The sequence below is a fragment of the Lupinus angustifolius genome, chromosome LG09 (assembly GCF_001865875.1).
Source record: "Lupinus angustifolius cultivar Tanjil chromosome LG09, LupAngTanjil_v1.0, whole genome shotgun sequence".
Classification (NCBI taxonomy): domain Eukaryota; kingdom Viridiplantae; phylum Streptophyta; class Magnoliopsida; order Fabales; family Fabaceae; genus Lupinus; species Lupinus angustifolius.
Window position 1 is genome coordinate 18,231,438 of NC_032017.1, and position 16,496 is coordinate 18,247,933.

A 16,496-nucleotide genomic window follows, 5' to 3' on the forward strand; every position below is an offset into this window, starting at 1 on the left:
ACATTAAAGGTTTGAACCTCAAACAATCTAATTACTTATAACATAGTTAACAATAGAACAGTTTCAATAATTGAGTTACATATATTACAAATAATAATATTTATAATTTTATTATAAAATGTATAACTTAATCGGGGTTTAATTAAAAATACAATTATTAAACTTATACCACCATATTAATACTTTCACCTAATAATCATATGATATTGATAATACTTCTTTTTCAAATGACAACCTCAAAGTAAAATACCACAACAATAATACTATCATGGTGAGTAGGTACAACAACACCCGAGATAGCTACAGGTTTTTGTACCATTACCATTCAAACCGTAAATCATTCTACTAATAGGAGTAGCACGTGTATCTACATTACAAAATGCAAAATTCAGACTTTTTAATGGAAATGCAATATTCAAACTAGGAAACATAATTTTTTTTTATCGGCAAATGTTAGTATGATAGTTGTTAATATGTTAGTATTTTGTTATAGGTGAGACTTCACCCTCAACCTCTTACACCCTACCATCAAACCACCCTTATAACTTCCATTTTTGTTGATAGTGAGACTCAAACCCATAACCTCCTACACTCCATTCCTTACGACCGCCCTCTTCACCATCAAACCAACCACCTTATGACTCCCTATAAACAGATTAATATGGCATCTCTAAGAGTATAATATAAACCTTGAATTGACCAATAAGTTTATTATATTGTTCAGACCAATTGATGATGCAAAGTTCAAACTTCGAAATGGTCTATTATGGCGTCTCTAAATGTGTAATATAAAGTTTGAATAGGCCAATATGCGTGTTAATTATATTATATATCGGACCAATTGACAAATATTAACAATTTAATATGCTTAATTTATAGTCCTATGTTTTTAATATAATTTCTAAAGCTTTTCAAATCCGGAGAAAGTCACATGGTTCAACATCTTCAACGAAGACTTTGGATATTCTTGAATGAATGACATATCAAAACCTGAAGATGGAATCACACATTAATTGTTTAGATCATGCACAGTGACTATGCAGTAATTTCCCCCTTAAATAAGAATCTGAATTCTGTCTAGTACTGTAGTGTGAAGAGGGAAGTTGTAGTTTTTGTTTTTATCTTAAGATTTAAGACTAAAAGTGATAAAGCATTATATTTAAAAGATAAAAATATTTTATTATATTACGTATTCATTTTGCTTTTGATAAATTTTCTTCCTAAGTATTCCTTACATCATCTCTAATAAAATATCAACAAAATGTTAATCTTTTATATACATATATATACCATAATTGTATAATTTATCATTTATGTTTAATTATTATTGATTCTTCAAAAAAATTTCAAATGAATGATAAATAATATACTGATTATATATAAATTTTTACTCATTTATAATGTATAGATAGTACACTCATATAATAATCAATATCTACATATAGATATTACAAAAATGAGTTTTTGTCTCCACCTCAAATTTTTAGATAATGCATGCATTTGCATTAAATTGATTAATTATATGAGTAAACCGGAATAATCATATGTTTTAAAAAAATGTGTCATTCTATATGTTACTATTTTTAATTGGTCAAAAAATACTTATTATTTAAAATTTTAATTTAAATATATACTTTCAAGCAATGAATAACATATGAAATGATATAATTTTGGGAATATAAGATGTGAACCCTCTCTTAATTTCTTGTGTCCTGCGGATTTCTTTGATTTTCCCATTTACCAAAATAGAATACTGAAGTCTTTGATTTTTACATTGACTAAAATAGAATACTAAGTCATGCATTCATTTATTATCCACTTGTGGATAAGGGCTTTCCTATATAATATAACACTCGAAGAAATGGACATTTCATAACCAGAGAAAAACTCTAAAAACAAACAAAAATGCTAAGGGTTCAAACCGTAGCTTCAAATTCCAACGATGTTGCTATCCCTGACATGTTTGTTAGGCCAGAAACTGAGCAACCAGGCTTCACAACAGTTCATGGGGTGAAACTAGAGGTACCCATAATTGATTTCAGTAACCCCGATGAAGGGAAAGTCCTAAATGAAATTATGGAAGCAAGTAAAAAGTGGGGTATGTTCCAAATTGTGAACCATGAGATACCAAGCCATGTTATAAGCAAATTGCAAAGTGTAGGAAAAGAGTTTTTTGAGTCACCACAAGAAGAAAAGGAACTATATGCTAAGGATCCTGAGTCAAAATCTATAGAAGGTTATGGCACAAAGCTTCAGAAAGAGTTGAATGGAAAGAAAGGTTGGGTGGACCATTTGTTTCACATTATTTGGCCACTTTCTTCCATTAATTATCGCTTCTGGCCTAAGAACCCTCCTTCTTACAGGTTAGTTCGATTAACATGAAAATATTTATGTCTTCTTCAACACCTTCCCCTTTTGACATGCATTTGTTTGCAGTTTCATGAACTGAGTAGATCAGATCTAATCTGAGGACGCATATTTTTCAATATATATATACACAAAAACAACAAACTTATTTCACTACTATTATTCACTTTACTATCCCTTTCTTTTATTTCAACACCAACCAATGTAATTGCTAACAAGATAGAACCCATCAAATGGGTTGGAGTTGATGGGATTTGAGAGGGAAAACAAGGTAAATCAAGTCCAACTTCGACTCCTTTAGTTGGGTTGAATAGGATTTTAGATGGGATCTAGCACTAGTTTTAAAATTACACGGTATCCATTTTTTTACACCTATGCAAAATCCCACAAATTATATATACATTATGAAACTAAGATGTAGGAGAAATAAATGAAATCTTTTAAATAAATAAAAGTTTATAAATGTAATTAAGTTAAATAAAATATGATATATTATTGAGATAAATCCAAATATTATATGAGTCAATATATCTTCATTAATTTTTATTTGTTATAATATAATATAATAGTGATTTAAAGAATATATCCTTAGAATTATTGATGCATTTTGTAGCAAACCAAAAATAATAAAGAGACGTTGACTCTTACTATTTAGATTTGTCCCTACTATATACACATTTGATTAATTCAATTATACTCATTAATTTTTTTTATTTAAAATATCATACGTATTTCTCATAGAGAGATAATTATTGTAATATATGAATATAAATATAGGTGGTTCATGTATTATAAAAAATTATTAATAATTTCTATAATTTCACTAAAATACTGTTACAAGGAAGTTTAGGTAATGTTATATTTATATTATTATTATTTTCGAAACATTATTATGTTATTTTATATATGTAAATATTAAAACAAGAGAAATTGTGTTTAATAAATAACTAACCAATAAACAATCAACTTTTCATTATAATACAACAATCAACTATTATTTTCACTATTTAGAATCAGTTACTTGGTAGATGATATTAGCAGAGATTAAATTGTTTTTGAAGAGAGTCGATATGCACCAGGCCTATGGTGTTCCATGTTTGTTGTTAGTGCTTCCATTGAAATAAACTTGATGTGCTTCGAATTCTGTAAACTTAAGGAAGATGCGCATCATTTTATTAATTTACTTGCATAAGTTAAATTTCCCATGATAGACTAAATCAAACAACTTAACATATATGTCAAAAAAATAACCCAGCACATATTAGATTCATGAATTGTAAATTTATTTCTATTAATAAAAATCATATAGCTCCAATTATAACAAAACCTTATAAGCAGAAATGCAGAATTTTAATGTACAAAAAAATGCATAATTTAATACGGTTATAAATTTTAATTCATATTAACCTTATTATTAGTTTTAAATATTAATTTCAATATTTTGTTTTTAGAATTCATTGACATTTAAAAATAAAGCATGTTAGCACTTTGATTTCAAAGTGTGTAGTTGTTAATTGATAATATCTCACAACAATGATTTATCAACAAAAAACATATTAAAATGTTGAAGGTAGATTTCTTCAACATAATTATGCCAATTTTTGATTTTGTGGCAGGGAGGCCAATGAGGAATACCTTAAGTACCTGCATGGGGTGGTAGACAAACTTTTCAAAAGCATGTCAATTGGGCTAGGGTTTGAAGAAAATGAGTTAAAAGAAGCTGCAGGTGGAGATGACATGATTCACCTTTTGAAGATAAATTACTACCCACCATGTCCATTCCCTGATCTTGTTGTAGGTGTGCCACCACATACAGACATGTCCTACATAACCATTCTGGTCCCCAATGATGTGCAGGGTCTTCAAGCTTTCAGGGATGGTCATTGGTACGATGTTAAGTATGTTCCCAATGCCCTTGTCATTCACATTGGCGACCAAATGGAGGTATATATTTTTAGAGTTTAAATTTTTTTATTCTGTGAGCCCATCATACATCGTCAATTTATATTATTTTTATACGAGAGTTAATGATAATTAACATATAAATGATAGTTAATATATAAATGATGAATAATTTACTGACGGTATAAAAAACACTTACACCGTTAATATATATATATATATATATTAAATCCATATTTTTATCACATCTTACTATGTTTCTTCATAAAGAAATTAGGTGTTCCATTTATTGAGTAAATCAATGACCAGAACTTTAAAATTAAATTTATTGGTTAATTTGGTGCTTTATGATATTATTTTTTTGAATAATTTGATCATTTTGATTTTGAATAATTTAGTCCTTTATGCAAGTTCAGTACATGATTTTGATATGTCATATCATTTAATTTAATCTCTAACATTAAAAATTGATTTGGTCCGAAAAGTTTGATGCGTTAAAACAAGCTAGTCCCAAAACGTTCATCCAATGAGTCAATTTGATTCTTGCTAAGCTGCAATGTTGGCTTCATGATTATTTTTGTAATGGTTTGATGAGAAAGTGATTATAGTATTTTTTTTTAATAATATGATGATATATACAGATAATGAGTAATGGGAAATATAAGGCAGTGTTCCACAGAACAACAGTGAGCAAAGATGAGACAAGAATTTCATGGCCAGTATTCATAGAACCCCAACCAGAATACGAAGTTGGACCTCACCCAAAGTTGGTTAATGAAAATAATCCTCCAAAGTACAAGACCAAGAAATACAAGGATTATGCTTATTGTAAACTCAACAAGATCCCTCAGTAAATGATGCAACAGTACTATTTGCTAAATAATAAACATTGTTGGTCATGAGTTTCAATTTCAGGGTTGAATGTCATTATGTGAGGTTTCTGAGAACGAAATTAAGGCTGATATGTAGCTAGATTACTTGTGTGTTTTTCCAATTGAATAAAAATGATAGCAAACTATTTGTTCTATTTCATTATTATACATTTTCACTAGATAAATGTATTTTCGCAAGTTATTCTATAAATTCCTTATCTGTAATTATATTTTTATTCCCTCATATTTTACAATTGTGTGATTTTAGTTCCTTTATCTTATTTTGATGACATTTAGTCCCTCAACTTTTCAATTTTTACTTTGTTAGTCTCTTCATTTATCTCTGTCAACTTAGTAATGCAACACACTCAGTTAACACGGCACTTGTAGAAACACTGCGAGCATGTTAGTCACATAATCAAGTTTTGAGACTAAAGATGAATAAATGAACTAACAATGCATAAACTGAAATGTTTCAGGACTAAATGACATTAATTATCTTTAAGTTTTAATTAAAAGTAATATAAATGAATAGTAAATAATATATTAACTATGTATAAATCAAGGGAATAATGTAGGTCCTGGTGTGAGGAGAGAAATTATCTCCTCACATCCACTCATTAATTGACACTTGTGATATTTTACTTTTTGTTTTTTTATTCATTTTAAAAAAAGCTGAAATGTAATGATGTGTCATTACCTAATTGGTGTAAGGAGAGAAGTTATCTCCTTACACCAGGAGATACTCCATCCTCTAAATCTTTACATTGTCAATACATATCTATTACACTCATATATATTAATAAATTTATAAATATAAATATTATTATTTATAATAAATAACTCTATTATTGTAATGTTATGATGGATGTCACAAAAAAACTACAACGTTTTAATCTTGAATATATTATTTTAATCTTTTTGAAAAATGTGAATTATTTCACATGCAAACTGTTTTGACAAGTATGATATAATATAGTTTAATCAGATTTGGTAAGTATTCTCAATTTTGATCGATTAAATTGGATATAAGTATAATTTTATTTACCAACCTATTAAAAAGATGACATGATCCACCATTACTTATGTCATCATTGGACAATATTGTTCTCCTGACCGAGGAAGATGTGCTAGAGTATCAGGACATGATCGATGAAATTACACCAGAGTACCAGACCAAAACCAATCAAACTGACTGAGGCGCATGAAAACTTGACCGAGCCTTATGCACCAACACAGGCAAATAAGGCCAAACCTTATGCACCAGAAATCTAGAAGCTAAGTCTCATCAAAGGCTACACACCAAAAGGCCATTCAAGGCCCATATAATCAGAAACATAAGAGACACAATTGCACCAGATAATGCAACCAACTTGGGCAATAACAATCTGTATTTCTTGGATCACAAGTCATCCAATTATTGTCACTTTTTCTCTATACAAACACGTGTGTAAATAGAAGTAGGTTTTAGTTAGTTTGTTAGGTTGTTATTTCAGTTAGCCTTCTCATATAAATAAGGTTAGTTGGTGTTTAATCAATCAATCAATATAATACATCTAAATTCCATCTTCTTCGAAATTCTCCTTCTTCCATATTCTTTCATAGAAGTGTTATTCACTTCATTTTGTTTTCATAATAGTTGAAGTTCTTTTTATGGTATCAGGATTCTTTTTAAAAGAGCTCTGCTACATTCAAGATGTCTTCAATCACTTCTTCCACAATACCTCAAGGAGATTTCTCACAAGATCCATACTATGTTCATCCATCAGTAAATCCAGGAATTGCACTAGTTTTTCCTATTCTTGATGGTGCCAATTACCACCAATGAAGCAGGTGTATGAAGGTCAGCCTAATCACCAAACAGAAACTTGGTTTTGTCGATGGTAGCATTCAAATGCCATCCAGGGAAGATCCAACCTATAAAGCATGGGAAAGAGCAAATAACATGGTTATATCCTGGATTACAAGATCAGTCTCACCTTCCATTGCTCAAAGCATTTTGTGGATTGAAAAAGCTAATGAAGAATGGGAAGAGCTTAGGGAAATATTTTCACAAGGAAATTTTTTAGGATTGTAGAACTTCAAGAAACCATAGCCAATTCAAAACAAGGAGATCTTATTTTATCCAAATACTTCATAGAAATGAAGATTCTTTGGGATGAGTTGGAAATCTTCAGGCCTCTTCCCAATTGTACTTGTGAAAGTAGGAAATTTAGAATTGAAGACAAGGTAATCAGATTCTTAAAAGGGTTGAATGACACATATTCAGGTGTGAAGTCCCAAATTATGTTAATGGAATCTCTTCCCAACTAAGTACGATTCTTTCACTTATAACTCAACAAGAAGACCAATTATTTGAATTAGAAGTCAAGACTCTCAATATAGGCACCAACTGGAAAAGAAATGGATAATCTAGCAGAAATTCAACTCAGGGTAGAGGAATTATCAGAAACAATTCAAACTCATATGGGAGAGGATCTTGGAATAAGCCTTCAAATTCAGGCAAATATTGCACTCACTGTAAGAAGCCATGGCACACTCTTGAAGTTTGCTATAGACTACATGAATTTCCACCCAATTTTCAATTCACCAAAGGAGAACAACTCAACTCTGTTGTTGCTGCAAATGAACATGATCTCAATATAGAACAACAAAAATGAGATGGCACTGTCTTTAGATTAACAAAAACTCAATATCAAGGGTTTGCCAACATGCTTCAACAACAAAACAAACAAAAAGATGAGCCATGTACTAATGCAGATATGACTAGGACTCTCTCTGCTACATCTTTACCTAATGATCCACAAGATGAAGGTATGCAAGAACCTCAATGGATATTAGATAGTGGTGTTACTTACCATATTGCATCTACAATTTCCTATTTTTTTGCATATCACAAAATCAGACCTATAAGGGTCAGATTGCCAAATGCCCATGAGGTCATAGCCACTATGTCAAGCACTATCCATATTTCTCATGATCTGACTATCTATAATGTTCTATATATCCCCTTATTTTCCTATAATTTACTATCCATACCAAAGTTAACATCTAACTTCTCCTATATTCTCTCCTTTGATGCATTTTGCTGCAAGATATAGGAGAAGGATTCCTCGAAGATGATTGGTATAGCTAGGATTTCAAAGGGATTGTATGTATTGAAGGGATCTAGGCTTGATTGCAATGTACAATTTTCTATGACTAATTCAACTATTACTTCTAAGTCTAACATTTGGCATTTTAGATTGGCTCATCCTTCTCAATCTTGTATGGATGTTATTAGATCTAATTTTCCATTTGTTACTTCAAATAAAAATCACATTTGTGACATTTGCCATCAAGCTAAGCAAAAGAAACTCCATTTTCCCTTAAGCACTACTCATTCCCAAAATTGTTTTGATTTAATTCATGTTGACATTTGGGGTCCTTTTTCTATAACTTCCATACATGGCCATAAATACTTCTTAACCATAGTAGATACACATGGATCACCTTAATGAAAAACAAGACAGGAGCATCTATTGCTCTTCAGAATTTTATAGTCTTGATTCACACACAATTCTCTAAAAATATCAAGATAGTGAGGAGTGATAATGGTCCTGAATTTACCCTTAAGAGTTTTTATGCTAGTAAAGGTATTATCCATAAAACCTCTTGTGTATATACCCCACAACAGAATGTTATTGTAGAAAGAAAGCATCAACATATCTTAAATGTAGCTAGAGCTATATTAATCCAAAGTAAGCTTCCCAAGATATATTGGTCTTATGTTGTTAGACACTCTGCATATCATTAATACTCTATCTACTCCTACTCTCTCTAATCAAACCCCTTATGCCATATTACATGGACAACACTTCAACTACCAAAATCTTAGAGTATTTGGTTGCCTCTGTTTTACAAGCACAAACAAACAATTCAGAAATAAATTTGACCCAAAATCCTCCAAGTGTGTCTTCTTAGGTTTTCAAGAAGGAATCAAGGGTTATATTACTCTATATCTTTCCACTAGAGCCATACAAATAAGTAGGGATGTGCTTTTTCATGAATATATCTTCCCTTATACCTCTGTCCACCAAGATAACTCCATTACTATCCCTCAACCTATCAATTGAACACAATCTTCTACCCATTATGAAGATGTCTTCCATATTCCTCCAATCCACCTATCTGACCCACCTCATCATCCACCTGATTCCACTGAGAACTTAGACCCTACATCTCAACTTGCCTTACCTAGAAAGAGTACTAGAACACATAAATTTCCTTCCTATTTACAGGATTATCGTCATGCTCTCCTGAACAACTCTACCATTACCTCTCATTGCCTTTATCCTTTATCCTCCTACATATCATACCATAAACTTTCCCCTAAACACAAATCCATCATCTTATCCATTAGTGCTCAGACTAAACCCAAAACCTATGCTCAAGCCATCAAATTTCCTCATTGGCAAGAAGCCATTCATCAAGAACTTCATGATCTACAACAAAATAATACCTGGATTCTTTCTAATCTCACATACACCAAGAAACCCATTGGCTGCAAATGGGTTTTTAAAATAAAATACAAACCTGATGGCACTATTGAAATGTGCAAGGCAAGACTTGTAGCCAAAGGATATACACAAATTGAAGGTATTGACTACATCAATACCTTCTCCTTTGTTGCCAAACTCACAACAGTTAGGTTGATTTTGGCATTGGCCTCCATTCACAATTGGACATTGCAACAATTAGATGTCAACAACGCATTTTTGTATGGTGACTTAAATAAACAAGACTATATGCTTTTACCTCTTGGACTCATAACTACAAAGCCTAACTAGGACTGCAAGTTACAAAAGTCCCTTTATTGACTTAAGCAAGCAAGCAGACAGTGGTTTACAAAATTGTCCAACTTTCTCATTAAACATGGCTTTTACCAAGCCAAAGGTGATCATTCTCTCTTTGTTAAATGGTCATCCACAACATCAATCACTGCCTTACTTGTTTATGTGGATGACATCATAGTCACTGGCAACAATATTCAAGAAATCAACAATATCAAAACCTCTTTAAACAAAACCTTCAAAATCAAGGACCTTGGAACTTTAAAATTCTTCCTTGGATTTGAGATTGCTAGAAACAAAACTGGCATCTCTATCAATCAACAAAAATATGCATTAGACATCTTTTATGATATTAGCCTCCTTGGATGTAAACCATCCTCTACACCTATGCACATGATACTCACCTATATCAAGATTCGACTGATCCTTACCCTGATCCCCATGCCTGTAGAAGATTAATAAGAAGACTCATTTACCTCACTAATACAAGGCCTGACTTGGCCTTCTATGTTAATCAGTTAGCCCAATTCATGGCAAAACCAACCATCACTCATCACTCAGCAGCATGAAAGTCCTAAGATACATCAAAGGAGCACCATCTATAGGACTCTTCTATCTTAGTTCCTCTTCATTACAACTCAAGGTCTATAGTGATAGTGATTGAGCATCATGTCCTGATACTAGAAGATCCACCACTGCCTTTTGCATCTACCTAGGTAAGTCTTTGATTTCTTTGAAATCAAAGAAATAGAGAACTGTTTCAAGGAGCTTATGTGAAGCAGAATATGAGTTATGGCTCTCATCTCTTGTGCAATTACTTGGCTCAATTTTATGTTATATGATTTATATCACTTAAACTTTACTCCTACAATACTTTATTGTGATAATTTGTCTGCTATTCATATTGCCACTAACCATGTTTTTCATGAGAGAACTAAACATATTGAGTTAGATTGTCACACTATAAGAGAGAAATGCAGCACATGATTAATCAAACTTCTGGCTATCAAGTCTCACCTACAACTAGCAGATGCACTCATCAAGCCATTGAGTCCAAAGGAATATTCAACCATTCATCTCAAGTTGGGCCTTCTCAACATATGCTCCCCAGCTTGTGGGGGGGGGGGNGGGGGGTATTAGATAGAAGACATGATCCACCATCACATATGACATCATTGGACAATACTGTTCCCCTGACCGAGGCGTAGGAAAACCTGGTCGAGCCTTATGCACCAACACAGGCAAATCAGGTCAAACCTTATGCACCCGAAATCTAGAAGCTATGTCTCATCAAAGGCTACACACCAAAAGGCCATCCAAGGCCCATATAATCAAAAACATAAGAGACACAATTGCACCAGATAATCCAACCAACTTGGTCGATAACAGTCTGCATTTCTTGGATCACAAGTCATCCAATTATTGTCACGTTTTCTTTATACAAACATGTGTGTAAATAGAAGTAGGTTTTAGTTAATTTGTTAGGTTGTTATTTCAGCTAGCCTTCTCATATAAATAAGGCTAGTTGATGTTTAATCAATCAATCAATATAATACATCTAAATTTCACCCTCTTCAAAATTCTCCTTCTTCCATATTCTTTTATAGAAGTGTTATTCACTTCATTTTGTTTTCATAATAGTTGAAGTTCTTTTTACAGCCAAAGATAGGATAACTAAGGAATTAGTAGATCATTGGTCACTTGAATGAATGAATTATAGGAGCATTAAGAAAGAAAGATTTTAAAGGTTTTGACTAAAATATGGTGTGTGAACCATATAGAGATATAGATTGTTGGCTAAGAGAGTTGAAATTTAACTATGAATCAAATGCATTTCTTAAGTTTGTTTTGAGTACAGCATATTCCACCACTCTTGGGAAAAAGAAAATTGTGATATTATTTTCCATTTTATTTGGTTTTAACTTCATTCTTTAAGTTGGTGAAGGCTTTAATCTCTCTTTTCCGAATAAATTATCCCTTTCTCAAAATAGTACATAAATACATTGATGTATAGTTTAAATTAAAAGTTCTTTTAAAAATAAAGCTAATGAATGTGTTTAGGAAAAGCCTACGATGAAAGTTATTGCAACATGTGATAATCTGCAGGTTTTCTGTCATATTTGAAAGTTTATGTGAAGGATAGAACCTGGTTAAACTTGCAACAATGTATTAGGAAAAGAATAATCATCTATTCTTTTCATAAAATGCTTACCTTTTGTTTAAGTTGATTCACTTACCTTCTTTCCTTAACTATTCTTTTTTCATCCCCTTATTTTATATCCACAACTGTTGTCACACCTTTCCTTCCCTATTTCAATCCCTTAAAATAGAAAATAGACACATATATGGCATTGCATCTTCAAATGATGGCACCAACATTTTTGGTTCTAGCAATAATTTTATCAGGTAACAATTTCTTGGCAGAGTGAATTTCTATAGAGAATATACATAGCAAATTTTGTACTTGTCCTGTTGTTAGAAGTTAGAACACATTTTTTAGTTGTGTACTAAATTCTTTAACATGCTCAAACCCAAAATTATTTTTTAAAACTTTTTTATTTTTGTTAGCCGGTAGCATTTGGTGCATTAATAAAAGGACAATGTTTATTCCACACCTTGTTTTTAGGTGTAGAATGTGTAAGGAATAGAGATAAAAGGAAGAGTTGGGTTCTCTCTGCTAAAACATGATAAAATACTCATGTTCACTTCAGTTACATTACACCCTGCCTAGACTTGAACAGAGATATGTTGTCTCAAATATTATCTCACCGTAATAAAGCAAAAATAAAAATAATAATGAATGTTTAAACTTTTAATTGATATGACATGTTTTATTGATGCGAATTTGAGAAAATATATATCTATTAGATATAGCTTTACCTTTGGAATATGTTTTACTTTTGAATGTTTTTGACCTGTTCTGTTTATACATGTGTACCAAACACTATCACAGTTTTCATCATTTCTTGTGTTTTAAACTACAAGTTCAATATTGTTTGTAAGGACAGGGCAAAGAACATGTGAGTCTGCTAGAGTTTTCACCATAGTGAATTACTGCAAGGAAACACTATGGCCAGCAGCTATACCTGGAGACAACTTCAATGGTGGAGGTTTTGTTCTAAAACCAGGCCAATCCTCTGTGTTCTCAGCACCAGTTGGTTGGAGCGGTCGAATTTGGGCTCGAACCGGATGCAATTTCGACAAAAACGGCATCGGGAATTGCCAAACCGGTTCATGTGGCACAAGTCTCAAATGTGGAAGCTCAGGAAAAACTCCAGCCTCACTAGCAGAATTTACACTAGCAGAACTAGACTTCTATGATGTTAGCCTTGTTGATGGTTTCAATGTGCCAATATCTATAATGCCCTTAAATGGAAAGGGAAACTGCACCAATGCTGGCTGTGACTCTGACCTTAGGACCACTTGTCCTAAAGAACTTTCAGTCAAAACTAATGGCAAAACCGTTGGCTGCAGAAGTGCTTGTGATGTGTTTAATACAGATGAATATTGCTGCAGAGGAAACTTTGGGAACCCTTCTACTTGTAGGCCAACCTTTTATTCCAAGAAATTTAAGGAGGCATGCCCAACTTCATATAGTTATGCATATGATGATCCAACTAGTATTTGTACTTGCCAAGGAACAGATTATGTCATAGCTTTCTGTGCTTCAAGGTTTGTGTACTAAAACAATAGGGCTATGCTGCTATGATTGATGTTTTGGACTACTGGACAAAACAAAATGCTAGGACATATACCACTGGTCCACAATGATGTCTCATTCTCTATCTCGAACCAATCATATTTTAACAATTAATATAAAAATGTGAGAAAAACTTGCATGAAGACACATATAACACGTCATATTTAGATACAAGTACATTTATGTTTGTTGGTGTTATCATTTATGATTAAACTTTAATCAAAAATAAACTTTAATCACATTTAGAAACAAGTAGATACATCTTCATACAAGTCTTTCTTTCAAAATGTTGCCTTTTGTTTTTTTTTATTTATGTGGCAATATCTGATTGGTCCAGCAGATCTAATTATTTTTATTATTAACTCTCTGTCTTTTGGACTTCAGGAATAAACAGGTATGTGCTTATCATGATCACAAGCTTCAATGCAGTGGATCACAAGGCTTAAAGCCATTGATTGAAAGCTGGTGGATTGTGATGCTAATGGGATTTTCAATTCTTAGTTTGGGGATTGCATTATAGCTCTTTGTTAATAATGAAGGACAAAATTTAAGTACAATTTTTTTGAGGCCTTTTGTGTTGCTTTTTAATAAAAATAACATGACAGATGCAATTGTTTGTACACATGTTATGTTTTATTTAATCAGTTGTTGCCCATATTATATTTTTTATTAGAAAACAGCTACATTAATACCTAAATATTTGTACTTAAATTTTGTCTAAAATAAATATGTCTGTTGTAAACTTGTGTGTGACAGAGAATCTATGACTCGTGGACGTGTTGATTTTTGTTTATCATATTCCAGACTCATTGTATATATACTAATATATATGTATATATATAAGTATATTCACTTAGTTAGCTATATTTAATATTTCAAATATACTTATACTTAAATATACTTATAAACTCTGCAAGAATCTTTTATTACGTTCAAGTTTGCTGCGATATTTTAATAGTTGATGTATATTTTTTCTTAAGCTTAAGAAAAACAGTGATGTGCTTCTGAGGTTATTTAGTCATCAATCCTTTTCTTGCTAGCAAAAAAACATTTTAAGATTTAAGCAATATTTATGTTTTTCTACTATAATGAGTATGGCAATAAAGAAACAGGTAATTGTCACGTTATTACAATTGATGCGAGACTGTGTATGAGACAAAATCTGAGACAACATATATTTGTTTATGGGACATGATGCCATGGTTATGATGGACACTTGGGTGAGGGGATTCAGGAGGTTAGGAGAAGTGAAGACAAACGCATTTAGATTCCATATCCAAATAAATGGTTCATATTTCATATAATAAATTGGATCCTGTGTTTCTTACCACGTCGGTCCCTTAACATTTATATGCACTGTCCCCAACTATTCTTCCTCTTTTAAGTTCTAATAATGGATACAACATGAGTTTAGCCCTACCAACCTTCCACAAGCTACTCCACTACGTAATTTTATAAGCATTCAATTCTTAATTATTTAGCTTTCTAGTTTTACCTTCGCAATGAAATTTTCTAGTAAGTTATTACAGGATTTGAGTTCTGACTTCTTAGAGCTATGTGAAATGAAGAAAAACTTGCATGAACCTGATATATACAAGTATAGTAGACCGGTCACCTGATTAATTATTATAAAGTGTAGTTAATTATTCAGTAAATATGTTAATTATGCATTAATAATGTGATTGACCTTAATGCAGTTAAATAGATTTATGCAATTATTTCTTAAAAAATAAGTATATAGGAGACATTATATGGATAATTTGTGTGTATTAAGGTTATCTTCTACCCATAAATAAAGAATATTTTTTAGGCTAATGAAATGAGCTTTTGCTTATAACCCTGAAAATGTGTTCTATACATTACATGGATTAAGTTATCATCATGCTTAAGAAATTCAATTATATGCTAATTAAGTTAGGCCTTGTTGAACTAAGTGTTTAGATTTTGGAATAGTATTTTTGAGATACAAGCATATAGTACAATAAGGATACAGATTAAAATTTGTTGAACGTGAAGGTAGCAACATAAAAATCTCCCAATTTGTTGCTAACTTAACCACTTAGGATGATAACGAGCACGGGTAGTGTTTTCCGATGCCTAAACCTACAATATTTGTGGATATTCATGTGGGTAGCGGGTATATACAGGTACCTAACGAGTTTTTAATTTTAATTATATATTTATATAATTTTTAATAATCAATATGTAAAAATAATTATTACATGAATAATGTGATATTTATATGATAAATTTATGATCATAGTCAAATATGTGTAATTTATTATGAAATAATAATAAAATATATGATATATAATCTTAAAATAATAATAAATATATATAAAAATTTAACTAAAAACTAAATATATAAATTTGCGGGTACTCACGGAGCAGATATCACAAAACTCATTTATGTCTATAAACTATTATTGCGGGCACCTATTACTAGTATTAGAATTAGAAGGAATACTCACTTTTTTTTATCCCTAGGAGTCGGTCTCTAATGGACCTACTTTTGCCATGAGTAATCCAATCTTGTTTATCAAATATTTATTTCTTGATGTGAAAGTTTTCTTTTCTTATATGGTAAAGAAAATAAAAGACAACTAGTGCACACATCTTTGCCATATTTTACTCAGAGTCGGAACAAAATATTTCAGTTTCCCACCCCAAAAAATATATCCTTAAAACCTGAAGTTGTGTCTCTAATTGGAAATGATCCCGTTAAGGATACAGATTAAAATTACGCAAAAACAGAAACCTTATCATAAAAAATACTAGTTCCATATCCTTATTTGATAAATACATAGAAAATGTCATGTAAAT

At 31.5% G+C, this 16,496-nt stretch overlaps 2 protein-coding genes across 2 annotated transcripts; both read left to right on the forward strand.

Moving 5' to 3' along the window:
• Positions 1,859-5,307, forward strand: LOC109357523 (flavonol synthase/flavanone 3-hydroxylase-like). Its single transcript, XM_019601527.1, has 4 exons — positions 1,859-2,363; positions 3,984-4,311; positions 4,911-5,149; positions 5,183-5,307. The coding sequence occupies exons 1-3, from the start codon at positions 1,906-1,908 to the stop codon at positions 5,121-5,123; spliced, it is 999 nt and encodes a 332-aa protein (XP_019457072.1). The 5' UTR covers positions 1,859-1,905; the 3' UTR covers positions 5,124-5,149; positions 5,183-5,307.
• Positions 11,915-14,333, forward strand: LOC109357484 (pathogenesis-related protein 5-like). Its single transcript, XM_019601470.1, has 3 exons — positions 11,915-12,379; positions 12,982-13,645; positions 14,058-14,333. The coding sequence occupies exons 1-3, from the start codon at positions 12,319-12,321 to the stop codon at positions 14,191-14,193; spliced, it is 861 nt and encodes a 286-aa protein (XP_019457015.1). The 5' UTR covers positions 11,915-12,318; the 3' UTR covers positions 14,194-14,333.

What these genes read in the sequence shown, in the direction of transcription:
- LOC109357484 (XM_019601470.1), top strand. Translation starts at nt 12,319, where the DNA reads ATGGCATTGCATCTTCAAATGATGGCACCAACATTTTTGGTTCTAGCA. An exon ending in TCTAGCAATAATTTTATCAG is followed by an intron (nt 12,380 to 12,981) that starts GTAACAATTTCT and finishes TTGTAAGGACAG; the next exon opens with GGCAAAGAACATGTGAGTCT. An exon ending in ATAGCTTTCTGTGCTTCAAG is followed by an intron (nt 13,646 to 14,057) that starts GTTTGTGTACTA and finishes TTTGGACTTCAG; the next exon opens with GAATAAACAGGTATGTGCTT.
- LOC109357523 (XM_019601527.1), top strand. Translation starts at nt 1,906, where the DNA reads ATGCTAAGGGTTCAAACCGTAGCTTCAAATTCCAACGATGTTGCTATC. An exon ending in AAGAACCCTCCTTCTTACAG is followed by an intron (nt 2,364 to 3,983) that starts GTTAGTTCGATT and finishes ATTTTGTGGCAG; the next exon opens with GGAGGCCAATGAGGAATACC. An exon ending in ACATTGGCGACCAAATGGAG is followed by an intron (nt 4,312 to 4,910) that starts GTATATATTTTT and finishes TGATATATACAG; the next exon opens with ATAATGAGTAATGGGAAATA.